This window comes from Cavia porcellus, unplaced genomic scaffold, assembly GCF_034190915.1.
Source record: "Cavia porcellus strain 051 isolate PalLab524CR breed Dunkin Hartley unplaced genomic scaffold, mCavPor4.1 scaffold_12, whole genome shotgun sequence".
Classification (NCBI taxonomy): domain Eukaryota; kingdom Metazoa; phylum Chordata; class Mammalia; order Rodentia; family Caviidae; genus Cavia; species Cavia porcellus.
Window position 1 is genome coordinate 65,553,902 of NW_026947495.1, and position 26,624 is coordinate 65,580,525.

Genomic DNA, 26,624 nt, shown 5'->3' on the forward strand with positions numbered 1-26,624 from the left:
GGTTTGGAGAGGGGCAGGTATTCCGGAAGAAAAGCAGAAAAATCAGGCTTGCGGTCGGTTGCTCACTCTCTAGGTGCTTTCCGGGGTGTCGTCCTAGCGCCTTTTCCGGGTGTGAGTCTTGCAGTAGCTGTTGCAGGCTGCATCAGTTACTTGAAACCTCATGGCCACCTGCCGGAACCAGCGCCCCGGATTCCCAGTTTCAGGGACCAGCTTTGCCTCCTGGGGACCCGAGGCTGGCCCGCGTTTCCGTATCTCACCTCTAGGGGGAGCCCTCTAATGGAGGGCTTGTAGTAGTAGCGGTGCAACAGTATTGAAAGACATAGACCCTCTTGTCATTTTCTTGACAGTGCCATGAGTTGTGAATTTATCCACATTAAACAAGGAAATTTGAGAATTGGGCATTTTATTGCAGTCTCAGCTATATTTTGTAACAGGGATTAGGCCAAATCTGTTTGACGCAATCCTGTCCCATTTTAGCAGGAAAACCTTTTAAACATGCAGGCAAGCTGAATGCGACCTGAACATTCTGTAACTGCCACATGGAGTCTATCATTAATGTTAAGTTTAACTCGGTATATTCCAATTTATCAATCCATCTAGGACTCACTTTACTTCCAAGTGAAAACCCAGAAGACCCACAGGGAAAGCCTTCGAGAAGGCATGGCAGGGTCTAGATGAAGTGTGATTCCATTTTGATGACTCAAAGCCTCAGTGTTGGGCCTGCTACGGGCGGCTGCTTCAACTTTGCAAAATTTCATAAAATCTGAAAATCACTGTCAACTATGTAAGGTGATAATCATTTCCAAGCAGGATTTTTTTTTAATCATAAAAGCTAGGGGTAAAGGCCCTAGATTTTGAATACAATTCTAAAGTGCAGTTCCACGGTTTACATTCCAAGTAAAATCTGGCCCTACAAGGTTACTGGCGCGATGACAATTCCCAGGGGTCTGAGGACCGGCCCCCATTGACCGCACACTGCCTGCCTAGCTCATTTCTCGGGTCCCAAGTGTGAGAAGGATATACAGAGCATGTAGAAATAGGGCGCCTTTTTATCTTCTTTAAAAACAAAAGCCAACTACTGACGGGCCCTGAGGTTTAGTGGCAGGAAACGCAGAGGCCTAAGTCTCCACCCGCGGGGTGCGCGTCCGGGGCCTCAATTTGGGGTGCGCAGGCTCGCGCACAGAGCAGGAAAGGGATGCAGGGTGGGGGGACGGGGGAGGAAGAGGAAGAGGAGAAAGCAGGAGGAGAAAAGAGCGCTGGAGGCCGCCCCGCCCCTCCTCGCGGAGCCCCGCCCAGGGCGGCGGGCCACAGGCCGCGCCCGCCGGTTCCTCCAGCCCCGCCGCCGGGGAGGGGCTTCCCGCGACGCGCCGGCCCCTTTCATCCAGGAAGTGAAAGCGACGTCGGGGTCAATGAAAACAAGCGGGGAGCCCGGGGGCGGGGAGGAAGGTGGGCGAGGGGGAGGAGTAGGAGGAGGAGGCGGCCACGCCGGGCCGCTCAGGAAGTACGAGCCGAGCTGAGGGCGGCTGCGGTCGCGATTTCGCCACCGCCGCCGCCGTAGCGACGCTCGCCGCCGCGGGGGTGGCCCGGGGATGCGCGAGCGCGCGCCTGGCGGCCCCAGAGCTCCACGCCGCGCCCGCCGTCCCGGCCTCTGAGCGGGCTGAGGGCAGCTCCGGGCCGGCGGGACCGCGGAGGGGGCCGGGCGCGCGGGGAGGGGTGGCCCAGGCCCCGCGCCACCCGTGACCCCTTCCGCGCGGCCGGCGCCGGGACAGGAGGATGCGCGGCGCCGGGCTCTGAAGCATGGAGGGCGTTCTGTACAAGTGGACCAACTATCTCACAGGTATCGGTGCCCCGGAAGGCTCTGGGGCGGGGGGCGCCGCGGAGGTGGCCGATCTATCCCCCGCCAGGCACCTGTCCCCGGTTCAGCGCTTCGTCGGTCCCTGTCTCTGTCCCGCTCTAAGACCTGCGTGGCGAACAGGGACTGGGCGACTGCGCACCTTCCTTCCCGGAGGGTGCGACGTGTCCTCGCCACTTCCCTGCCTCGAGGTGAGACTTGTGCTCGCCTCCGGAACAGTTTGCAGTCCCCCGACCTGCGTGGTTGCAACCTCTGTCCTCACTCATCCTCCACAGTCAGCGTTTTGTTTGTAAATGAGTTGTCGCGGTTATCGGACTGAAATAGACTCCTGAGGATGGGGATCTAATTTTGAGAGATGTTAGTTTCCATAACAACATTTTATTGAGCTTCATTTGTTGAGGTTTGGTCTCAGCGAACTGGATTTCGGAAGCTGACCCCGGTTATCGCATAGGGAATGGTTCCCAATGAGCTATGCTGCTGTTCGGGAATTCAGCTGTGCTCCACTGTAACTGGAGCGGGCAGGTCGGTTTCGCCCATGAGGTGGTTTGGAGGAAAGAACGCCAGAGTTAGGCGTTTCTGAAAAATGAGACACAGGAGGACATTGACAACCGGACTAGCTTATGAAATAGCCTTAGATCTGCTGTTTTTTTTTATACTGGGGATCGAACTCACGACCTCGCACTTGCCAGGGGCAGACGCTGTGCCCCTGAGCAGTATTCCTGACCCTTAAAATATGAATTTTCATCTTTGCTGTTAACCACGACTGAACGCACGTGATTTGTGGCTCAGGGTCTTAGCTGGGGTGATCAACTATTTTAGAGATGCCTCCCAACTCCTGAATTTTATCATCTCGGCAAAGTAGAGGAAGGAGAATGGGTTTAAAATAAAACTGAATAGTGAAGAAGTTTCTTGTGCAGGCATAATAGGTAAGTATTGACTTGCTGTCTACTCATTCTGCTGAAAGTATTGGCCCTTCTTAGTAATTATATGTATAGATAGTACTCTGAACTTGGGTTTACTTGACCTGGGACAAAATTCACAAGCACTTTAGGCCTAAGTAAGTGCTGAACTGTAGTTGTCCTTATCTTTCGATTAATTAGCACACTACAGTCAGATTTATAGCAGCAAAAGCTTCAATGTTTACAATACACCGTTTTTGTGTTCAAACTGAAAAGATAGACAACTTATTTCCATAAATGACAATTTTAACAGGAAACATTTAAAAAATAATTTAAAAATATTTTTTATTGAGGCTTTTCATTTGGGTGGTAGTACAATTAACCTGTTTGGCTGATGTACTGTAGTGTTTATTGAGACAGGCGTACATGCTTTGGGACACAGATGATCACCCACTTGGAAATACTCATAAGCATGGTGTTCTGGAAAGTCATGTCAGAGGAACCATTTATTGGTAGCCCAGAGCATTTGGCAAGTACTGAGATGAGTCATAATTGATGATGAAATTCACTTGGGGTGGAATTTTTCTGGCAGTTTCCTCATCTCCTATGGTACTACATTTTATCTTCTTGTTGAGCTTTTAATTACACATGTAGGTTTTAGTTTTTGCAGAACATTTTAGTTGACTTGTACAAAGCAATGTAGAACTTGCTGAAATGTAGCATTTTGCTTGGAAGTTTTCAGAGTTTAAATTTGGCTTCACAGTATGCTGATTATTAATTTTAGTTTATTTCAGGTTGAGTGTAAGTGATCTGTAAGGCATTTTCATGTGTAAGATAGTGTTTGGTTTGGTTCTTGACTTTGTATTAGGGATTGAACCCAGGGCCTCTAGCATGCTAAACAAGTGTCCTGTCAATGAGCTACATTCCCAGCCCTTTTAAATTTTTTGACACAGAGTCTTGCAAAATTTCCCAGGCTGCCTTAAAACATGTGATCCTTCTGCCCTAGCTTCTCAAGTAGCTGAGGTTACAGATGTGCATCACCATACCCATTTTATGATAGTGTTGTTTGAGAATATTTTGTAGAGTAACTTTCAGTAATATTTGGTAGTTTAAAATCAAAAGAATTATCTTTAAAAAAATTAGAAAGGGAAAAAATTTAGAAAGGGGATAACTTATGAATCTTTTTTATAGATACAATCCTCTTCTGTAAGTATATAAATCAATTAGAAATTGTTATAGTAAATACTTCAAAAATTATATAAAGATAATTAAGATTTAATTAGATTGATAGTCAACCATAATCATTTTTAATTTGCTTAAAAATTTTAAGTGAATCTTTTTACTCAGTATTTGTTTTAAAGAAATATTGAATTGCAGTAGTAGTGCATGCTTGCAAAATCATAATTTATCTCACAGGCTGACTGCTCTTAGGGAAGAAAATACATTTTCACCACACCTTCTCTATATAATTTGTTTGCTGAAGTGAATTCGCGTGTTGGGACAGGTGTTTTTATCATTTCCACGCATATTTGGGACAATATGTTCTCATGGATAGTATTGCCTGACTGTTATGTATCTCACTTTTCTGATATTCATTTTTTTTTCAGTCACTTGAGAAATACAATTTTAAGCACATATTGTGTATCAGTCAGCATTCTTGTTGCTGAGACTACAGTGATAAATAAGATAAAGTTCATGTAACCAAAAGAACTTTATACTTTGGAAGGTCTCATTAAGGAATATTCATATCAGTGAATTTTCCAGGCATCTGAAAATTGCTTGGTTTATTTTATTGACATCCATCTTTCTGTCTTACTTTCTGGTATTCTCTTCTCAGCAAGGGACATAAAGTAAATTTTAACCTTTTTATGATGACTCAGCCTTGTCATTTCCATAGTGTCTCGGGTAAAGCCTTCAGGAAGTTACGTCTTTCGATCTGTATCAAGGTATATAAATGGTTCACCTGTCTGCCTTGTCATGATCTTAGCTGGCCCGGGAAAAAAGGAGTTAATCATATACTAGGCTTTGGCCAAAGTGACCAAGCTTTGAAGACCCATGGTTTAACAGATGCCACAGTTTAGTCTGAACCACTTGTGCTGCATTGTGACTTAATAGTTACAGAAAGAGCAGATAGTCACCCTGGCTCCAGCAGGGTTATAAATTAGTAGCAGGCTTGATAAGATCCCAGGGAACACCAAATTTGCCTTGCCAGAGAAGTGGGATTTGTCAGTTAAAGAAGCTGTTATTGTAGTTGCCAGCCTTGCCTTAGAGCTAAGTCTGTGTAATAGGTATATGGTCTGGTTGCTGAGTAAATAACAAATGCATGATTGTAGCTTCTGGCATTTCTGCCTTTGCTGTGTAGCAAGCCTGAAGGGAGGGGGATATTGGGAAATCTGCCTTCCTACCATGGCTTATATCATCTTTTGTAAAAGACTGGACTTAGCGCTCAGTATGTGCAAGGAGTTTGCTTAGGCAATGTCATTTGTAAGTCAGAGTAAGATCACCTTACAGAATTAGGGCTGAGCTGCCCCTGAGAGATCCTTCTTGCTCAACCTACTTGTTTTGGAGACTGGGAATTTTAGAGATTAGTGAAATGAAAAGATTTGCCCCAGGTTATCCAACAAAAATTTTTCTGTTACAAGTTGAACCTTCCTAAACTGAAATCTGAAGTGCTTCAGACTTTAAAAGTTTTTGAGTTTGATGCCACAAGCAGAAAAATTTTCATACCTGACTTCATATCTTGGATAACAGAACCAAGAATACTAAATTACATAAAACTACCTTTAGGCTGTGTATGTACTAGTACATGATACATGAATGAATTCGATGTTTTATTTGGATCCCATTCTTAAAATATATTGTGTATATACAAATATTTGGAAATCTAAAATACTTTTAGCCGCAAGCATTTTGGATAAGGAATACTCAATCTGTGCTTTATAACTCTGTGTTCTTTCAGAAAAGGGGACAGTTAGTTACATGGTACCCTGTGTAGGACTGTCACTCAGCATGAGTTTTATGGGTTGTTAATGGTAAGGTTGTAAGTCAGAATAAAAATGTGCCTCTCTTTATGCTGACATAGAAATTTTCCCAGAAATCTCTACCAAAAAAGTAGAGATTGTTGCAAGAACATTTTGGGAGGGTGTTGGTTATTGCAAATTTCAGTATTAATTAATGCCACTTGAGAGCCAAGAAATTAATGTGTACGACAGTGTTTGAGTATTTTTCTATGTAATAAAAAAATGTCTTTTTAACCTGTTGTTACTTACGATCTTTGTAGGTTGGCAGCCTCGCTGGTTTGTTTTAGATAATGGAATCCTATCCTACTATGATTCACAGGACGATGTTTGCAAAGGGAGCAAAGGAAGCATAAAGATGGCAGTCTGTGAAATTAAAGGTAAATGAAAATCAGAGGAATTTGAAGTTTTGTGGTAAAGATTTCTATTGCATGCTAAGCACAGGGGAAAAGCATCTTTTAACCATGCAGTGATTTTCTGATACCATTTACTTCCTTAGCCATCAAAAGTGGCATTAGTGTTGCTGAACACCTGTTTTGATAATTCTCCCTCTATAAATGTACCTAGGATAGACATTGAAAATAATCTTCCAGTTTGGACTTGACAGATGATTTTTTGTGAATGCCATGTTAGTGACTGTGTTGCATTCACATTTGTTCTTTTTCATTCTTGTAGACACAAGAGTGCTCTAGAGGTTGGGAACTGAACTCTGAAGATAATGGGGGGGGTTCTATAGAGTTTTGATGAAGTACAAATTGTGAATCATGAATCTGGATGCTCTCTTGAGTTAGAGATGAGCTCTTTTGGATGGTATAGTTTCCCTTCCTTTCAACAGGGCAGAGATAAAGTAGTAGGTCATGCTGCAGATTTCAGGATAGCTTTATGGACCAGCGATTCATTTGTATGTGTGGTTGGGATACTTGGAACAGAGGTAGGGAAAACGGAATACAAAATAGGCCATGTGTGACGAGGAACAACTCTAATCCCAGCTATTTAAGAGGATGAGGTGGAAGGATTGAAAGGTTTAGGCCAGCCTGGGCAATTTAAGATGACACTGTCTCAAAATAAAATTTCAAGGGCTGAGAATGTAGGTCAGTGGTAGAGTGTTAGCCTAACCTATATAAGCCCGTAGGTTCAAGCGCCAGTACTGTAAAACAAAACAAAACAAACAACAACAAAAACCTTAAAAAAAGATATGAAGAGATTTTAGTTTGTCAGAGAATTGAGGGTGAGCTAGAGCTCTGTAAGAAGTGAGCGTAAAAACTCCAGGCAGCCAGACCTGGTCACACATGCCTGTGATCCGGGCATGCTTCAGAGGCTGATCCAGGAGGATCACTGTGCCTTCAAGGCCAGCCTGAACTCTGCCATAAGCCCCTGTCTCAAAAAACAAAACAGAAACAACAACAAAAAACTTGCTCCAGGCATTTCTCATTTCCCTATAGTGTAAATAATTGTTCTTTAATAGTTGTTCTAAGGGTTATTCTTTTAATACAGTGAGCTCTCGTTCATAGCTATCAAATACTCCAGAGTCATCTTACTGTTCTGTGCATTTTCTTACTTAAATTCATGATAACTTCATGGACCAATGATTCATTTACATGGGAGGCTGGGTGTGGAACAGAGGTATGGAAAATGGAATACGAAATAAGTATAGCTAATGCATCATGCCATATTTTCTATGCCTAGGTTGCTATTTTCATGGAATTTTCTAGTATTTCAATGAGGGAACAGATTTTTTTCCCTAGGTTCACATTTTTTTTTTTTTTTTTGGGTACTAGGGATTGAACTCATGACCTCACAATTGCCAGGCAAGTACTTGAACCACTGAGCTAAATCTCCAGTCCAGGTTCATAGTCTTTAGCTACACACTTGGTTTCTCACTTTCATCTTGGACTTACTGCTGTTCGAGTTCCTTTAGGATCATTATTGATTCTTAGTTGAGGGGAGATACGTCATCTGGGGAGCTTTCTCTACACTGCAGACACCTTCTAGGTGATTGTATAGTGTCTGTTCCCTTTAGTTGAGAATTACTACTGTTTTAATGGAGAGGAGTTACGGCTGTTTAAGATATAGAAACCTTTCAGCTTAATATGTCATTACTGGTATATTGTATGAAATACATGAAGCATAGTTTTATTTTTAACAGACACACTAAAACATGTGCTACTGAGGGTTGGCTTTTCATGTACTCATTTTTGGAGTCTGTATAACTCATTTTCAGCTGTACTCTCACTAACTATATAACATGTCGGAAGTCCTTTTGGAATTTCCTCAAGATTGCTTAGTGGGGAGTAGAAAGAGCTCATTGATAAATACACCTAAAAAACTCATTCAAAATACTAGACTTTTCTTTAAAACTGGTGGTTTTATTCCATCTTATTTCCTGATTCCATTCCAAATGCAGTTTGAGTAAAACTACATTTAAAGTTCAAGTATTTGTTAGCTTTGATGATATGTAAGAGACAGCTGCAGAGCTGTCAGTTCCAAAAGAGTTTCAAGCTGTGGCAGCATCTTTGGCTGTTTGTTTAATCATTTTACTGAAGAATGATACATATACATACTTGGAGAATGTTAACAGTGAAAGCGGGAGTGTAGCCACCACTAAGCTCAAGGATATTACTAGCAGCTCAGAAGGCTGCCTGGTGAGATCCCCTTGGCCACTTACCACCTTAAACATTAATCAGTCCTGAGCTTTTATCACTGCATGTAGGTGTTGTCTGCTTTTGCATATTTTACAACTGAAACAATTTACTATTTCCTTTTGTGTCTGTTTGCTTTTACTCAATATTGGTTTGTGATGTTTACCCATATTGTTCCGTGTCACTGTAATTCAGTTCTTATTGTGTAGTGTTCCATTCTGTGAATATTTCACAATTAGTGTATCTCTTCTACTAATGATAGATTTGGGGGATGTTTCCAGTTCAAGCCTCTGTAAACTTTTTTTTTTAAACTAAAATGTATTTAATTGTGGTACAGTACATCTAATGTATTTATTAATCATTGTTAAATATTTACCACCATTGTATTGAGAACATTGTTTTTTTTTTGGTACCAGGAATTGAACTCAGGACCTTGTGCTTGCCAGGCAGGTGCGGTGCTGCTGAGCTAAATGTCTCACCCAAGAACATTCTTACACATTTCTTTTCTGACCAGCGTATATCTAGAAACAAAGTAAAATTTCTGAGGCAATGAGTATTTCAAACATTCAGCCTTAATTTGTGTTAAAGGAACAGTTATTTTTGTCAGGTAATGGGAAGGTGACAATACAGAGCCCCCCTCTCCAAGAGAAACTAGTGGGGAGGTAGGTAGTTGAGGAAAACGAGGCCATGTAGGAGTATAAATACGTTAAAGTGAAACCTGATAAGCTGCTTAATACACACTAATTTTAAAATGTGGGGGAAAAAAGCAATTGAATATACAAAAAAAAAAGGTTTTTGGCATTTCTTAAAGCATACAGTACACTTTACTTAGGACTACCATAATGGATATAAAGACTGTTTCAATCAGGTTTTGCTGTAAGGCAGAGGAATTGAGCTCAACAAAGAGAAGTAGGAATTTATAGCATGGAGATAGAAGCCCTGTAGAGCACAGGACTCAAAAAACCCTGCCTGGAATTTTGTTAAGATAACGCCAAACTTTGCCAGAGTGCTTGTATCAGTTTATTTGTCGCTCGCAGAAGGTGAGGATTCTAATTGCTTCATGTTGTTCTCAAATTTGGTATTATTGCATTTTTAAGTTCTGAGGACTTGTAGGTATAGTCTCATGGTGGTTTATCTTGCAGGACTTTTTAAAAAAATTTTTTTTATTAAGTGGTCATTTTTCCCTTGTTTTGAATTCTGTTTTGAAGTCTTTGGTCCATTTCCTAAACTTGGCTACCTTTCATGTTAATTTGTAGGAGTTTGTGCAATTTTGATGATGTGCAATCCCGCTGTATTATAGTTTGTATTTTCATTCTGGTACTTTTGATAAAACAATTGTTCTTAATTTTGATGAAGTCTAATTTAATTTTCTTTTATTAGAGCTTTTTATGTCCCATTTAAGTTACCTTCTGCATTACTTTCTTGAAGGTTTACTGGTTTGCATTTTATATTTAGATCTGTATCAGGGCTGTAATTAACTTAAAATATATGTTTATGAGGGGTGTCAGAGGTTAAGATTAATTTTTTCCCCATGTGAATAACCAATTGACTAAATGTATCTATTGAAAATAGTACGCTTTTCTCCATTGCATTGGATGTGTGGGTGTTTTTCTAGACTGTTCTGTTCCTCTATTTGTCTCTTTGTTCCAATATCACACTATGTTAAGTAATTTAGCTTTATAATCTTTGTGTTGCATAGCCTAATTCTAATTATTTACTTTTATTATTGTCTGGGCTGTTATTGTGCCTTTGTATTTTATATACATTTTAGAATTTGCTTTGATTGGAATGACATTAAACTTATTAACTTGGGAATTTTATTCTTAACAATATTAGGTCTTTTGAGCCCTTAATATGATATATCTCTGTAGCAGGTATCTGATTTTTCTTAAGTAATGCTTTGTAGTTACCTGTGTTGAGGTCATGTTCATCATTCCCCCCCTAGAGATTTGATGTTTTAGAGGCATCATTTTAAAATTTGCCTTCTCAGGTGGCAACTTTGGAGGCAGTTACCCTTGATTGGATGCTTAAATTCTTCCATGATTAAAAAAAGTGAATTGGGTTAGTTTCATCTTTAGCAAATATCATTTGAAATTAGAGCATTCTTTTAAGGTAATTGTTGGTGCTTTGCTAGACTTAGCAGTTAGCAAAAAGGAGTCCTTGAGTTTTGGAATGTCACTAGTTTTAGCCCAGTGTAAAATTCTTTTGTACTTATCATTGATTGTTGCATGGTTATAACTTTCGGTGTCTGCATCTGTATAAATAGACTAGAACAGCACAGCTTTTGTGGCACTTAACTGAGCATCTGGTCAAGATCCCTAGTATAAGTACTTCTCTGAGTTAGGGCTTCAAACCTCATGGGCCCTCATAATTTGACTCTTCTCAGCTTGTCCAGTTTTCAATGTGAATATTACTTTGAAGTGCAACACAAGATTCCTTTTAGACCTGTTTCCTGATTTCTTCAGTATATTTTGTGTTTATTTTCTCATGCCATTTTTCTCATAAGTCCTGCTGTGTTCAAATTTTGCTCTTGAAGCTTTTTTAAAATTTAGTGTCTTTTGTTACTTTTCTTGTATAGTTACACATGAAAGCTCTGACAAAAGAATTCAACATTTCAGTGCACTGATTATTCTTGGTGTGTCCCATTGCTTCACTGGTTGTGCTGTCAGTTTCAAAAGAGTAGCAGCTTGCTTTTCTCACTGTTTCTCTCTCCTTCCACTCACTCTGGTCTGAGCTGCATAAGTGTTGCTGATTATTGACCGTGTAGCAGTTTCATCCTACAACAAAGATTTGGGATTGGCTCACCATATTTCTTGATTAACTCTTCTTTGAGAGTATCAGAAAGGATATGTGTGTGTGTAAGAGGGGAGATGGGAGTAGAGGGAGAATTATAACCTATGGCCTTAATTAGAGGACTATCACAGAACTCTGTTCTCATGGAAAGTGGCATAATTACCATTTATTTCGTTCCTGCTATGTTCTCGGAACTACCCTAGGTTTAGACGTACCAGACCATATATTCTGCTTTCAAGCAAGTCAGGTGTAATAGGAGTGACATTCATTGTGCGTGTGTATTTAAGGTGGTGTAGCTGGCCCCAAAGGAGGGTCTCTCTTCTCAGTAATTTATTTATCCGTGTTTTCTCTGTGTGTGCTGTTACCGATTTGGCAGCATGGTCTGTGTGAGAGTGGTGGTTTGAAGGCTGCCCTGGTGGGCCCTCAGTGAGCAGGACTGCGTGTGTTGTGAGTCATGGTTGGTCGTTTTAGGTGTATGAAGCTTTTAATACAGTGTTGGGAAGAGTGCTGATTGGATTTTCCCCAAGTTACTTACGTCTGTAACTGTATTTCTGCTTTGTTTATCATCGCAGTTCATTCAGCAGACAACACAAGAATGGAATTAATCATTCCAGGAGAGCAGCATTTCTACATGAAGGCAGTAAATGCAGCTGAGAGACAGCGGTGGCTGGTTGCTCTGGGGAGCTCCAAAGCATGTTTGACTGATACTAGGACAAAAAAAGAGAAAGGTAAGAATAATCTTTCCTCTTGTGAGAAGAGTGCATTCTTTAACATAAACAGTAATGTAGAAGATTTACATATGTAGACCATCCTAGCAAAAATTTTGTAAACAATAATATAAAGATATAAAGGTAGAGGATATTTTGTAAGTTAGTGCTCTGATTGGCTGATATAGTATTATGTGCACAATAAAATGTTTACTGGGAATTTTAATGATGTGAGAAAGTGCCCAAGGTTAAAAGCATAATTCAGAATTACTGATACTATATTTATTGACTGGCTTAGGAAAGGTATATAAAAATTAGTTAAGTTACCTTTGGAAAAGGAATTTGTGAGATTAACTTTTCATAGTGCATTCTTTGATACCTTGACTTTGTTATGAACATAAGTTGTCATTTCAAAAAAATAAAAAGCAAAGCAAATGACTTATGCTGTTAATCTAATAATATATAAAGTGTGAAAACAGTGGCAGTGTATCTTGGTAGTGAGGTTGCAGTTTGATTTTTCTTTTCTGTATTCTATTTTCTAAAATTTTTCATTTAGTATATTTTACTTTTACATTTAAAAGCAATATTAAGATAAATTAATGAAAATTATTGATATTGATAAATGGAGATGGGATTAAATTTTTAACAGCATTGAAATATATGAAAGAACACCATGGATAAAGTTATTGCGAAGATTAGGATAAGAAAGAATGAATGCTCACAATAGCAAAAGGAAAGAAACAACCCAAATGTCCATAGATAAATGGACCGGTGGATAAACAAAATGTGGTATATATACACAAATACAATGGGGTATACTATTTAGCCTCAAAAAAGGAAGGGAATTCTGACATATAATGCAGCATGGGCAAACCTTAAAGACATTGTGATAAGTGAAATAAGCCTGACACAAAAGGACAAAATACTGTATAGTATAGTATGAAATGCCAAGGATAAATTTATACAGGTAGATGGTAGAAGGCAGGGCAGAGCCAGTGGGGAGAAGGGATTGGGTATTTAATGAATGCAAAATTTCTCTTGGGAGAGATGAAAAAGGTCTGGAGATAGCTGATGGTAATGATTGTATAAAGTTTAAATGTACTTATTGCCAAGAAACTGTATACTTGAAAATGGTTAAAATATGGTACATTTTATGTTGGGGATATTTTACATAACTACAGAAGGAACAGGCTTACATTTGGCAATAAATGAGGTCAGATCAAATGTACAGGAAGAGCTGCAATGGGTGTGTTCTGGCAAAAGTGGCTTTGTGGCTAGGACCCCAAAGCAGGGCCACTGACCTGGTCAGGGACTGTCTAGCAGCACCAGAATCCACTATTGTATCATTTTTTTCTTTAGAGCTTTTACTTCTAGCTTAAAGGATGTAACCCTATGGGTGGCTGAGATGATGGCTGGGTATTTAGTTAGCCTGGGATTACCAAGGACAAGAGAGTAAGCTCTTTTTTTTTTTAGACTGGGAATCAAACTCAGGACCTTGCACTTGCTGGGCAGACACTGTGCCACTGAGCTATATCCCTGGCCCAACAATAAATTCTTTGTAAAAACTGTGAAAACAAACTAATGTGAAAATGAAGCTGAAAACAGCATAAGATAAGCAGATGTTTATGTAAAATGGTTTTAATTGCATAAAAATTAAACATCTTGGTTTGCTAAACTCTACAGTAACTTGAAAGAAAGCTAATACTTTATCTGGAAAAGTATTTGCAGTACGTAAGCTAAGCAAAAGACTATCATTGTTAAGGTGTAAGGACTTTGATAAATTATCAATTTATGTGTTAGGAGAAAAGCATCAGCTGAAAAAATATGTGAAGACCAAAATCTACTAATTCATAAAATAAGAATTACAGGTACTTTTCAAATGCAAGAGAATGAATAATGGAGTGGAAATACCTTGTATGAAATATCCAGTGGTTGCACTTTGTGTCTGTAAATCAGTCTACTTAAACTTCATGATAGACATAATGATTGTCAGTTCATTTTCCAGTTATCTAAAGAGAAGGTAAGTAGGGCCCTTATGATCCTATTTCCAAGATCTCACATGGCTTAAGCTGTAGATATTTGTAGTTATTGCCATATTTTTAACATGATAGTGCTTTGTTTATTGTCCAAAGAATGCGAAACTGGTCTGATTGAATGGTGGTTTATGTTCCTTTCAGAAATAAATGAAACCAGTGAATCTCTGAAAACCAAAATGTCTGAACTTCGCCTCTACTGTGACCTCCTAATGCAGCAGGTTCATACAATCCAGGAATTTGTTCACCATGATGAGAATCATTCATCTCCCAGTGTAGAGGTATAAGCAAAGTGGATCCTTTCACATGTGATAGTGTTTTGTACCACACTAGTGTGTCCTCATGCATGCCAGAGGATGACAGAGGATAACTTTACGTGAGCTGTTTCTAGCTGTTCTGGCCTTGTAGATGCTGGGGACCTGCAGCGTCTTCTGTAGTGTGTGTCTGCAGCCTGAGCCAAACATGAAGCAGCACACGTCTCCTGGGAGTCAAAGCCTGTCTTTGCGGCCACTCTGATAGTTCAGAGGTCGGGGGCTGTCAGGGGGAACATTTTGCGCATTGTCCTCCAGGTCAGCTGCATGACTTCATTTGACAATGCTGTTTTTTCCTTTTGGTAACAAAGCCCCAGCTTCAAGTGAAAGCTGATAGTTTATCCGCTCAGTGACTCCCTGAGGTCCCATTTCTGTGACCACTTTCGGGATTCTCATAGACCATTAGATTATAGTTTTGGTTAGATTCTCTGAGATTCTTTTTCTTTTAGAGACAGGGTTTCATTATGCAATTCAGGCTGGCCTCAGACTCACAGGGATTCTCCTGCCTCAGTCTGCCAAGTGCTGGGATTGCATATGTGTGCCACCACGCTCAGCCTCTTAAGTTACATTTTTATACACAGTATTTCAGTATATTTGGTTTAAATGCAAAATTTATTTTTCTTTGAATCTAACTTGATTAACATAAGAAACAGACTTTTTTTTTTTTTGGTACCAGGGATCAAATTCACAACCTCACACTTGCCAGGCAAACGCCTGCGACTCTGAGCTAAATCCCTACCCCAAAACAGACATTTGTTAGTAATACACTGCTTTGACCTTCTCTGGATTTAACCATAAGTAGTAAGGTGTCTAGTGGAGGTAACATTTCATCACTTGATGGTAAGGACACTTAAGATTCCCTGTAGTTGTGTGTGGTTTTGTTCTAATCTTTGTGTGTAACTTTTCAGAACATGAACGAAGCCTCTTCCCTACTTAGTGCCACCTGTAATACGTTCATCACAACGCTTGAGGAGTGTGTGAAGATAGCGAATGCCAAGTTCAAGCCTGAGATGTTTCAGCTGCCCCATCCGGATCCTTTGGTTTCTCCCGTGTCACCATCTCCTGTCCAAATGGTGGGAACTTCTTGCTTTTCCTTTAGTGATACCTTATCACTAAAGTGTATTTTTAAGGGTGTGTCTTAGTGACACTCATTGCTGGGACAAACACAGCTCCAGAGAGGAGAAGTTTATTTTGGCTTCCAGTCTGTAGAGATTTCAGTCCGTAATCAGCTGGCTTTAAGGCAGGGTGGCATGGCGGAGGAGGCTTGCTTGCAGCATGGCAGGCAAGAAGCAGAGAGGTGGAGGAGGAGAGGAATAGCTACTCCTGCAGTGACCCACCATGTCCATCCAGGCTTCACCTCCCCAATGACATCCTGTTTAGCTGAACTCACTATCAATGTGGAGTAGTCACATCCTCATGACCCAGAGGTCTCCTCAAAGCCCAACCTATGAGCACAGGAGGCTTTAGGGGCACATCTAGGTATAAACCATCACAGGGAGGAAACAGTCAATGCCCTGAATTCTTCTGTTTGTTCTCATATCCTGCGTGGAGTCCTCCCAGCTGATGAGCTCGGCATACATGCCCGAGGCCTGATCCTCTCCCTCCTGGAGGGTCATGTGCTGCTGCCCTGAGCTGCTTTATCCATTGACCTCTGTGGACCAGGAAAGCATTGTATGATATATGTGCTGTGATGCAGGAAAGGTTGGGAGCACTATTCCAGTGATAAAAACTTTACAGTGGGGTGATATTTTCCTCATGATGGGATATAATTAAGTGTGTCTTTGAAGGAGTTGGGAGGGACTTTAAACATGGCCTGATGGAACAGTATTCTGTAATCAGCATTTGGATTTGAACCCTTGCAGTTCAAGAAACAGAACCACTGGTCCTCAGTTTCTTCCTTTGTAAAATAAAGGATCTTTTCCTTTAGAGGGTCATTGTGAAGGCTCTGACCTGCTTCCGGTTAAGTGTTTAATAGTTAGTTCTTACTTCTTGATTGCCCGAACTACTAGAACTTTTTTGGTTGGGTGTGGTGGATTGTTGCCTAAATCTACTTTTTTTGTCTTTTTCCTTTTTATCGGTACCAGGGATCGAACTCATGGCAGGCGCTCGCTGAGCTAAATCCCCAGCCCCTGCCTAAATCTATTTAACATTGTTTTCTAATCATTACAATCTAATCCTCTGAGACAGGTCATGAAAATGAGTTTTATTGTCATGTTAGGAAAGTTTTGGTCAATTTAATGAATTGGGATTTTCTGTTCCAGTCTGAGAGGAACAGTCTGTCTTCTCAGGCTCTTTCTCTCTCTGTCTCTGTGTGTGTGTGTGTGTGTGTGTGTGTGTGTGTGTGTGTGTGTGTCTGTGTGTAGTTGATCCTAGGGTCTAACCTCTGTTAAGCAAGCATTCTATCACTGAGGTCCATACCCAGCGCTTTTTATTTTGAGACAGATTCTCATTAAGTTACCTAAGCTGGCCTTCAGTTTGAAATCTTTCTGCCTCAGCTACCTGAGCAGCTAGGATTATAGGCATGTATCACCATGTCTATGTTTTAGAGCCTATGTTATGTTAAAATGTGTTATGAATCTCAGAGGGAGCAGTGTAGTATTCAGTTTGTGAACCTTACTTGACATTGGAATCCTTTGTGCTTATTTTTGAGTATCCTCTGGCAGGAATATGAGGATCAGTAGAAAGCAATACTGCTTTTTAGAACAATTGTAAATGTGCTGTAAACTATCAAATAGCTTGTGTAGTTGAGTGAAGAAACCACTCTTCTGAGATGGATGTGTAGTGCCGTGTCCCTGAGGTGGATATACTAGGGGTACTCTTTTCTTTTTTTAAAGATATGCTTTATAGAATCATGCAAAAATACCTCAAAGTTGCCTCATTTTTGCATTGAACTTCTCTGGAGTTGTGTTCAGAGAAGTCATATGTATGTTTCTTGCATAAGGACTATCTTTGTTTTTTTATTGTAGTTTTTCAGTCCTGGAATTGAGCCTGGGGCCTTTACACTGAGCTACATTCCCAGACCTTCTTTTTAATTTATTTTGAGACAGAGTGTAGGCTGGGTTGGAACTTGTAATCTTCCTCCCTCAGCTTCTCAGAATGCTAGAATTACAGGTGTGTGCTACCATGCCTGGCATACAACTATCTCTTTTTAAGGTAGTCTGTTATTAGTAAAAAAAAAAAAAAAAATTACAGCATATTCAGTGTTAATCTAGGAATAATAGGTTAGAGGCTGCCTGTTCTTCCTTCCTGTGTCATTTTGCTTAATGGCAAAAAGCAAGAATTGTGGATTCTGGTACTGTTTCTGGCAGCACAAGTGTTGAAGTCAAGGCCAGACAGTCTTCTAGGGCAACATATTTAGTTAAGAACAGCATGAGTTATTTACTGATATGAAAACTTTTTAGTAAAAACATTGATATGAAAAATAAAGCTGGAATATGACAATTTCAAAATTATTTAATCTGAGCTCCATAACTAGTTTATGTAGTTAATCTAATTGAATCCAGTTTAGAAAAAACTTGGATTTAACTTCATTGTAAATCACGAAAATGCAGACAGTAGCCACTTTGATGCACAGAAGGAATGGTTATTGTAGTACAGCATCACTAAGAGTAAGCCTAAAAAATAATTTGTGCTGAAATGAGTGGTGTGTGTCTACGTGCATCTTAGTTCCTATCAGATGTACGTGGGCTACAAATGGGTTACCATTTCTCTGGGGATTTGTCAGCAGTCTAGCAGTTCATGTTCCAGAGACAGGAGGCATTTACATAACACATATGTTAGACCTGGGTTGTAGATCATTTGGGGCTGTGTATGTAAAACAAGCCTCTTAAACCTTCACTACGAACTTTGCTTTTTTGATACCTTGTTAATACCTCTGAAATAATGTTTTACTTGGCACCTCCTTTTATTTTTTTGCTGGAGTAATTTGGTCTTCTAAATTATATTTAGAATTTGTCATATTTATTAATGCCCAATTTAATCAGTTATCTATTTTTAAAATATATGCTGCAGAAATCCATTTGAAGTTTGGGGTTCTTCTGAGTTCTTTAAAGACTCAAATTATTGCCCTCTTCCCTGAAAACCATAGCTGCAAGTGACAAATGGTGAAGAAAAGCTTTGTTGCCTAACTTGACTCTTGCCCTTCAGAAGAAAAGAGAGAGACATTTATTGTAACAGTTTTTGGCTTGCTGGACATTAATTTTTAGTCACAAAAATATGGGACTTTTGGATTAGTTATATATACACTGTTTCTTATGTTTCTCCATGTGCACAGACACACATAGAGATGTAAAGTTTGGCTTTTAGTATTGAAAAAAGAATACAGCATGGTTTTGGTATGTGTTGTGAAGGTTCTAAATAATGGTTATTTGGGAGAAAATTTGACGTCATGCTATCAATATTACTTGAGTCTATAAAAGATAAATTTTTTTGCCAGACATCTTTTTGTCCAAATAAATTTAATAATAAAAATACTGCTACTACTAATAACAAATCAGAACTTTATGAATATCACTTGACATGAAGATTGTGCTGTTTGTTTTTTGTTTTTAATTTCTAGATGAAACGTTCTGTCAGTCACCCTGGTTCTTGCAGTTCAGAGAGGTAAAGTGACCCAATTCTCTCAAGATTATGCCTATCTAGGTAAATTCTTTGGCTTTTAGTAAGTGCTATGAAATGTAAACTCCGCATAAAGTCTGGTTCCTATCTGCTTCTCCCAGGACCCCTTTGTGTATCTGTTAGTGCTTAATCAGCCATTGACAAACTTGTTCTTATGATAGAAATGTTTCCAATTATGCTTTTATCTTTCCTCCCTCGTGAAATAAAATATAAAAACCTAAAACTTTTTTTTGGCGGCACAGCATTGTCAAGTACAGCAGTGTTGGGTATCATGAAATAAAAACTGATGTGCTGTCAGGTGGTGGTGATTTGCTTCAATGTCTAAATTTTTAGACTGATTTTTAAGTTTTTCTAGCCTCCTTTTTGGTATCTCGTCTTGTGCTGCCCCAGGGGTCTGCCTGTGGCACCTTCCCCAAACTTCTTGCCCATCCCCTAAAGTCTGCTGTCTTTGATCAAACGCGGATTGACTTCAGACACATGTACTTGTTAACTTTTGGTTTTCTTACTTAGTAAGCCATCTTCTGTGCCCACTGTCTTGCTGAATCCTCCCCTCTGGAAGAAGTCTCCTCTCCATTGTACTCCTTTTCCAAGCCGTTCAGCTTGGAGCCCTGGTACCCTGCTTATCAGCGGGTTCTAAATGGGTCCGTTTGCTAGCAGTCTGCTGAACTGATGAGTAGAAAGGTTGCTGACATGGCTGGCAGGTTGGGCTTAAAACTAGTCCTCCTTCCACGTGGAGAGAAGTCATTTAAATTTCAGTTAAGGGTGTTTTTATTTGTTTACAGCCTTGAAACTTGATGCTTTTTATTTAATTTGCAGGAACAGCTACTCCGTGAAAGAACCAGGATCTGCACTTCACCGACTCTCCCAGCGACGCCGAAGAACCTACTCAGATACAGACTCTTGTAATGATGTTCCCCCTGAAGACCCAGACAGTGAGTTACACGGCTTTATCTCTTTCTTTGGCCTAGTTAGCAAAATTATTGAAGGCTCTGTAATTTCTGGAAGTGGAGGGTAAAGTATTGGAACACTGTGCTTTGCTCTTGGACTAATTCTTTACTTCAGAGCTAAGTAAACCACATATAGTCAATAGGGTCTTAATAGCTAAGAAGTGCTGAGGATGGCTTTGTAAGTATAACCATATATACGGATACAGATATATATCTCATCATTTTTTACCTCTACTACATTTTTGTTTAAAAATCATTTTAGAAGAAAGCATGAATTGCAGATAGGATTCTGCAGAAAAAAGGGACAAGTTCTAAGTTCAAACAATAGCCAGTCAGCCCTCATTAGTAAATGTCTTAAAATGGCTAAGGAAAATAATTTCATCTGGTAGAAGTGGTGAATTATTAGAGACAGCATAATGTGATTTTTCAGAAAGGTTTTATGTTAAAATTTTTATTATTTGTCTCTGAAGAGAAAAAGTTTGAAAATGTGTCACAATGTCTAGCTTGACAGTAGTGACAATTTTTAATAACACAAATACAGTCTTATTATTATGTCTCTCCATGATTAGACTTTTACTTTTTAAAGTCTTTACTATTTCCAGTGAAGCATGCAAGATAGAAATTATGTGTAATTTCCAGTTAAGGAATGTGTTATGTTCCAAGAGTTCATCTGTAGGTCACTGTAGGTTCGTGTGTAGATCAGATTGTTCAGGACAGATTTTATTTTTCTAATGAAAATGACATGATAGTTGATGGTTAGGTGCTTAGGAGAGCCCTGACTGACATGTGGCAAAAATGGTGAATTTCTAATATTTGAGTATATTGAAAACTTTGACTAAAGTCGCATTGTTTTACTTAATCAGAAAATTAAACATATTTAACTGGCGAAGGACACAGAGTTCATGCAGACAGTGGTGAGTCTAAATAGAACTGCTGACCATCTTGAGATTTTTCAAAGGTGATGGCACCTTTCTAAATGCCCATTTACAAATAGAACTTACAGTATATATATATGCTCTCTACCATTTTGAATTTAAGTGGAGACTGGGTAAACACACAAAGGAACGAAAAAGGTGAGCATAGAGAGGGAAAGGGAGGAAAAGACTGTTCTGGCCAACTGAGCAAGACCTGGAAGAGAGAAGAAGGGAAGAAAGTTGAAGGGGTGGGGTATCTAAGAAAATCTGTAGCTGGGTATGGTGGCACACACCTGTTACCCCAGCACTCTGGGAGGCTGAGCCAGGAGCTTCTCAAGTTGGAGTCTGGCCTGGAAAATTTAGTGAGACTCTGTCTCCAAAACAAAAAAGCAAAGAAAAAGGCCTAGGAATGTAGCCCAATGTGAAGACCCTGGGTTCAGTCTCTAGTAACACATGCAGATGCACGTGTGCACACACACAGGTATTACCTGAAGCAGGTAGTACAGTTTCTGATTCTCTTTGTTCTTTAGACCTCTTATAAACAACTCTTAATCCAGAGCTCCTGTTCTGCCTCATACTTTTGTGTAGGTGCTTTTTTTTTTTTTTAAAGAGACCATTTATGAAAATTGTATTTTTTTTTTTTTTTAAGCTGGCCATTTTCCCTTAGCTCGTTTCTTTTAGGCGTCTTAGTACTGAATTTTTCTGAGATCTGTGTGTGCATGCCTTAGTATATTTAGCTTTCTGTAACTAGCTTTTAGGATTAAAGCTTCTCAAAATTGGCAAGGCCCAAAGTTTCATCTTCTTTTGTTTATGCTGAAGTAACTATTTCAGTTAGTTGACAGAGTACCGTTCCTTATAAAGTATATATGTATAACAGTGCTTGAAGGTTTTAGGTACAATATTCTTCTTATGGAATACAACTGCTGTGTTTTAAGAAGATCTTAAAATATTAGAAAAATAACAGATGGTACAGGTACATTTAAATAATACGTTTAAAGAATATAGCTGCCTTAGAGCAGGAGGATGCCAGCATGTTTTCTTGGAGTTACAGTGATAGTTCCGCAACCCCTTTTGGGATACAGGAACTTTTAGTATGAGGCACCTTGTCACCTAACTCAGAGGGTCATGTAGGCCCTTACACCAGATACACAGTCTTCCTGGAGTTACAATTAAAGCCTATACTATTCTGTGAACTTTTTCCCCTTGGATAAATTGGAGTTCCAGTGTATGGAGAATTGTACATCCTCTGCTATCTCAGGGTACCTTAGTCTCATTGTGTGACCTTGTAGCTGAGCCCTCAGGTAGGACTGGGAACCTGCGGTTTAGACTCTTGGGACCCTCTTTTTCTCTGATGCCCTGCCTCACAAAGTTCAGCAGTAGCAAGTATTAAACAGTCTTACCTCACCTCAATAAGACTGTTAGTACTGCCTTTTAATGTTTTCTTTTCAGTACTGGGAATTGCATCCAGGGCCTTAATACCGAGCTACACCCTCAGTCCTTTTTCTGGGGTGAGGGTTTGGTTTTTTGACAAGATCTTGCTGCTGTGCAGTTCAGACTGACCTTGAGCTTAATATGTAGGCCATGCTGGTCTTGAGCTTGTGGCAGTCCTCCTGCCTCAGCCTTCTGAGGGCTGGGATTATAGGTGTGTGCCACCATGCCTAGCCTAAGTTCTTTTTTTATTTTTCTCTTTGAGACTGGCTTTTACTGATTTGCCCAGGCTGGGTTTAAACTTTCAGTGCTTTTGTCTCAGCTTCCCAGAGCACTGGGATAAGTATGTGCACATCCAAGAGATAAGACCCTGGCCTGTCACTCAGGATAAAATAAAATTAGTCCTGCTTTTCAAAAACACAAAACAAAATGGGGCTGGGGATTTAGCTTAGTGGCATAAGCGGCTGCCTTGCAAGCGTGCAATTTTGTGAGTTCAATCCCCAGTACCAAAATAAAAATAAAGCGTATCTGAAAGAAGCAAAATGGTCTGCCAACAGTTTTTCTACCCACTAGAACAAAATACAACATGTCCTTTAAAAAAGAATTTAAAGCCCAGGGATATAGCTCAGCGGCACAAGTGCTGTCTGGCAAGTGTGAGGTCATGAGTTCGATCCCTGGTACCAAAAAAAAAAAAAAAAAAAGAATTTAATAAAGACTACCTATAACATATCATTCACAAGAATGGACATTACAAACTGCCCAAATGAAATAAAAAGGAAAGTTTTAATGAAGCAAATATCTGAATTTAGTCTAGTTCTGTTACCAGTTGTGTGGTGTAGACTAAGACATATATCCTTTTCCTGGATCTTAGTTTCTTTGCCTAAAAACAAGGAGAGTACTGACAGTACTAAACCAGTCAGGCTGAAAAAACAATAGTTAAGAAAGACTAAATACAGTTTAGCAAGTATTTATTGATTGCCCCTCTGTGCCAACCATTGTTATAGCAATCAACAAAATAAAAATTTCTACTTCAGGTAGTTATGTAATTTATCTCATGAGCTCTGAAATTTCTTCCTTACGATTGTCAATAGTAAAAAAATTGGGTTTTTTTTTCTATTAAAGAGACAAAAAGTTAATAGGAATCTAAAGGAATTTCATGTTCCTGAATTGGAAATTTAAAATACTCTTTCACAGAGGACTAGAGTTAACATTCACAAGATGTTTAAATTTCTGATCAATTTTTTCATAGGACCTGTTCACTGTTCAAGAAATACACTTAATGGAGATTTGGCATCAGCAACCATTCCTGAAGAAAGCAGAATTACGGCCAAAAAGAAATCGGAATTGGAAGACCCTCTTCCATCCTTCTCTTCCTGAGGAAATTGAAGGTCCAACTTCCTCTCAGTATTGCTATGCAAAAGCTGCTGTAATTAAACTTGTTAGAGGGAGTAGTTTTTCCCTTTACTTAGGATTTCTTGCACTTTACAGAATATTGTAAAACAGACAAACAAAACAGCCCACATACTTTTGAAGTGTATTTTATCTTTATATAGTTTATTTGCAAGAGTATTTTCCTAATAACTTCACAGTACGAATGTGCATCTTTTTTTTTTTTTTTAAACAAATGATGGTATAACATTTTGACATCCATAAAGACAAATGTAGATATTTTTCTAAAAAGCTGTGAGGAACTGACAGCTTGGTCAGTGTGTATTGTAGTTTATACATGAAATCTTACAAGGTTTCATTTGACAGAAGTGTGATATATGTAACTTGTGCCATGGACCAAAAGGTCACTCTATCCCAGCTTAAAATAAGTTACGATAGCAGCTTGATGGTGATTGTATTCCTCTGAACAAAAAGGAAACAATATTCTAAACGTCTTTAGCCCAAATATTGAGCATTTAAAAAAAAAAAATAGACTCCGCTGTCCTTCATATGTGAAGTTGACACTACTGATTTGTCAATACCAAATGTTGGGTTAAAGTAGTTAATTTTATATTTATTTATTTTCTTGGTGCATCAAAAGATGATTGCGTTTTAGCTTTTGTTACCTACCAAATTTCTGATGTGTATACACTGTTACTTACATTGTTCTGCAAAAGAGGTTAATGTTGCTGTGACCTTGCTCACTTAAACCAGAGAAATAAATGACTTTCAGTGGAAGAAGATTTTAGTGCTTGTTTCCCCCTAAAATAGACATTAAGCTGCTGTTGTAAGGTATTGTTTGCAGCTCTTTGGAATATCTAAGCATTTTTTTATTTATGAATATTTATACAAAGAAGGAGTTCTGTCAAGGTGACTATTATATATCACTTGAGAATGGCGTTATATAGTAAAGAACAAACAGCATTTTTTCGTAGTGCCTGTCCATATATATTGTCAGTGTTTGCCTTATAATCTGTTTTTTAAAATTCACTTTGGGGTGATGGTTTTGTCTAAGGTTTTGAATGAACAGCACTTTAAAACAAATTGGTTTGGTGTTTTTAAGTTCATGATATGTTTAATAAATATGTGGTTTTTGCATTCAAACTCTTCATATAATATATTGTATTTTTTACATTCACTGATACTCTGTCCAGTCGTTCTTAAGTGGTCTTTATTGATTTCATTTTGTATATTCAGACCTGCAGGCAGATACACAATGCAGCATACTTTGTTGTCTGTGAACTTAGAATGAGTGGTGTGGTCTATTCATTTAAAATTTTTGTTAGTACATATGGGAATTTTCTTTTAAGAGTTAATATTTAGTACTTAGTAAAACAAAATCTATAGGCTCTCTTCCTAAAAATGGACACAAATGATCCACATATATTAATATGTATGTAGATAAACTGCTTCTAAAATTGTGATTTTAAATAGCACACAGGTTATCAGATTACTCTATACTCTGGTCAGTGTAATTTTCTCCCACTTGTATTTCATTTGTCTAATATGAAAAAAGGTAGTACGTTTTCATATTGAATGAATAATCAGTGTTTTGTTTGTTTGTTTTGGTTTTTGATTTTTTTTTTTGGTTGTAGAAACTTGCCCAGCATAAGACCAAGAAGGTCAAGGTGCTATTGATAAAAATATTTTTCTGGTAGTTATTTTTCGAGGTAATAGGTTTATAATGAAAATGTTATAATAGACTTTTGAATTCATACAAAATAGTCAAATTCATATTTTTATTGCTTTACCCAAGTAGATGAGTTTGTGAATGGTTTTCTGTAAATATTTTTTAAAATAATGTGCTGCCATTTCTAGTTTGTATTATTTTCCCCCTGTGAAATAGAAGCTTGAACAGGTATGCTTATCCACTTTTTTTCCTTTAGAAACCAAAATATTTGTGAAATCAGTTTTTGGAGGTGGTATAAATATGTCTTGGTTTTATGTGCAGGTTTAGGATCTTTTTTTCTTTTGTGACTGGGTCTCACTGTGTCATCCAAACTGGTCCTCAGTGATCACTCAAGTGTTTGTTCAGCAGTCCTTTGGCCTCTACCTCCTGAGTGGCTGGGACCCCTGATTTATATCTCAGTTTTGATCCATCAGTAGCATGAAGCAGTCTACAAAGCTCAAGAGAATTTTGCATTTTAAAAACTCTATATTTCCAAAGGTGCCTGATTTTTCTGAATTTTTAAAAAAGATGAACGAAGTAAGAACAGCATAGGTTACATCATGGCCTTGATTGAATCCCTGTGTTTCCAGCCTCCTTCAGTGCCCCGGCCCATTAGCTATGATTTGTGACCCTTGGGTTCACTTTCTCCTGTAGGTGGGGTGGGAGGCCGACTGCTGGGGTGGGGAAGACCTGGGGGCCTGCAGCACTTGATGTAGACTGATTCCAGCACTGCGCCTTTCCCTGTCTTCCATGATGCTTGGGTTTCCAAATACTGCACTTCCTAGGGATTTCTGGGATGTGTTTGTTTCTCTTTTTCAGGGTGATTAGGTTTTAACCTTCTCTACTGTGCCAGGAGCTTACCACAGCTTGTCCTGCTTTGTCTCTTTAGATGCCGGCTTTGTAATTGTTCTCTTTGTCTAGTACTGTTTGTATTCCTTTAATGTCTTTTTGGTGGAGTTATACTCATGTGGTCAGTCTGTTATGTTTAACTGAAAACCTAGATCTAAATTCTACTAGCATGCAGAAAACAAAATTTCTCGCTGGGCGTGGTGGCACACACCTGTAATCCAAGCACTCAGTAGACAGAGACAGGAGGATTGCTGCAAGTTTGAGGCCAGCCTGGGCTACATAGTGAGCTCAAGGCCAGCCTGAACTGCATAGTGAGACCCTGTCTCACAAAAGAAAAAGTTCATGAGTAATCTGTAATTCATTTTTTTTTACTCTTAATAATTTTTAATTCTTATGCACTTACTGTACTATCTACCTCATACAGTTGTGAGGAGTATAAGAATCAATTCATAAAAAGTCTTTGAATAGTGCCTGATAAAGTATTAAATAAATGTTTGCTATTATTAACATTGTTATATTTC

The 26,624-nt window shown here is 39.0% G+C and overlaps 1 protein-coding gene across 1 annotated transcript; it reads left to right on the forward strand.

The window, feature by feature from the left end:
- Nucleotides 1-1,561: 1,561 nt before the first annotated feature.
- Nucleotides 1,562-24,689, forward strand: Plekha3 (pleckstrin homology domain containing A3). Its single transcript, XM_003478517.4, has 8 exons — nucleotides 1,562-1,837; nucleotides 6,032-6,148; nucleotides 11,773-11,928; nucleotides 14,085-14,221; nucleotides 15,160-15,324; nucleotides 18,810-18,853; nucleotides 19,685-19,800; nucleotides 23,407-24,689. Exons 1-8 carry the CDS (start codon nucleotides 1,798-1,800, stop codon nucleotides 23,532-23,534), a joined length of 903 nt encoding a protein of 300 aa, XP_003478565.1. The 5' UTR covers nucleotides 1,562-1,797; the 3' UTR covers nucleotides 23,535-24,689.
- The last annotated feature ends 1,935 nt before the right edge of the window (nucleotides 24,690-26,624 follow it).

Bases quoted from the DNA above. Each gene is read 5' to 3' on its own strand.
- Plekha3 (XM_003478517.4), top strand. From the start codon at position 1,798: ATGGAGGGCGTTCTGTACAAGTGGACCAACTATCTCACAG. The intron at 6,149-11,772 runs GTAAATGAAAAT...TTATCATCGCAG, and splicing joins GGCAGTCTGTGAAATTAAAG to TTCATTCAGCAGACAACACA. The intron at 18,854-19,684 runs GTAAAGTGACCC...TTTAATTTGCAG, and splicing joins GGTTCTTGCAGTTCAGAGAG to GAACAGCTACTCCGTGAAAG.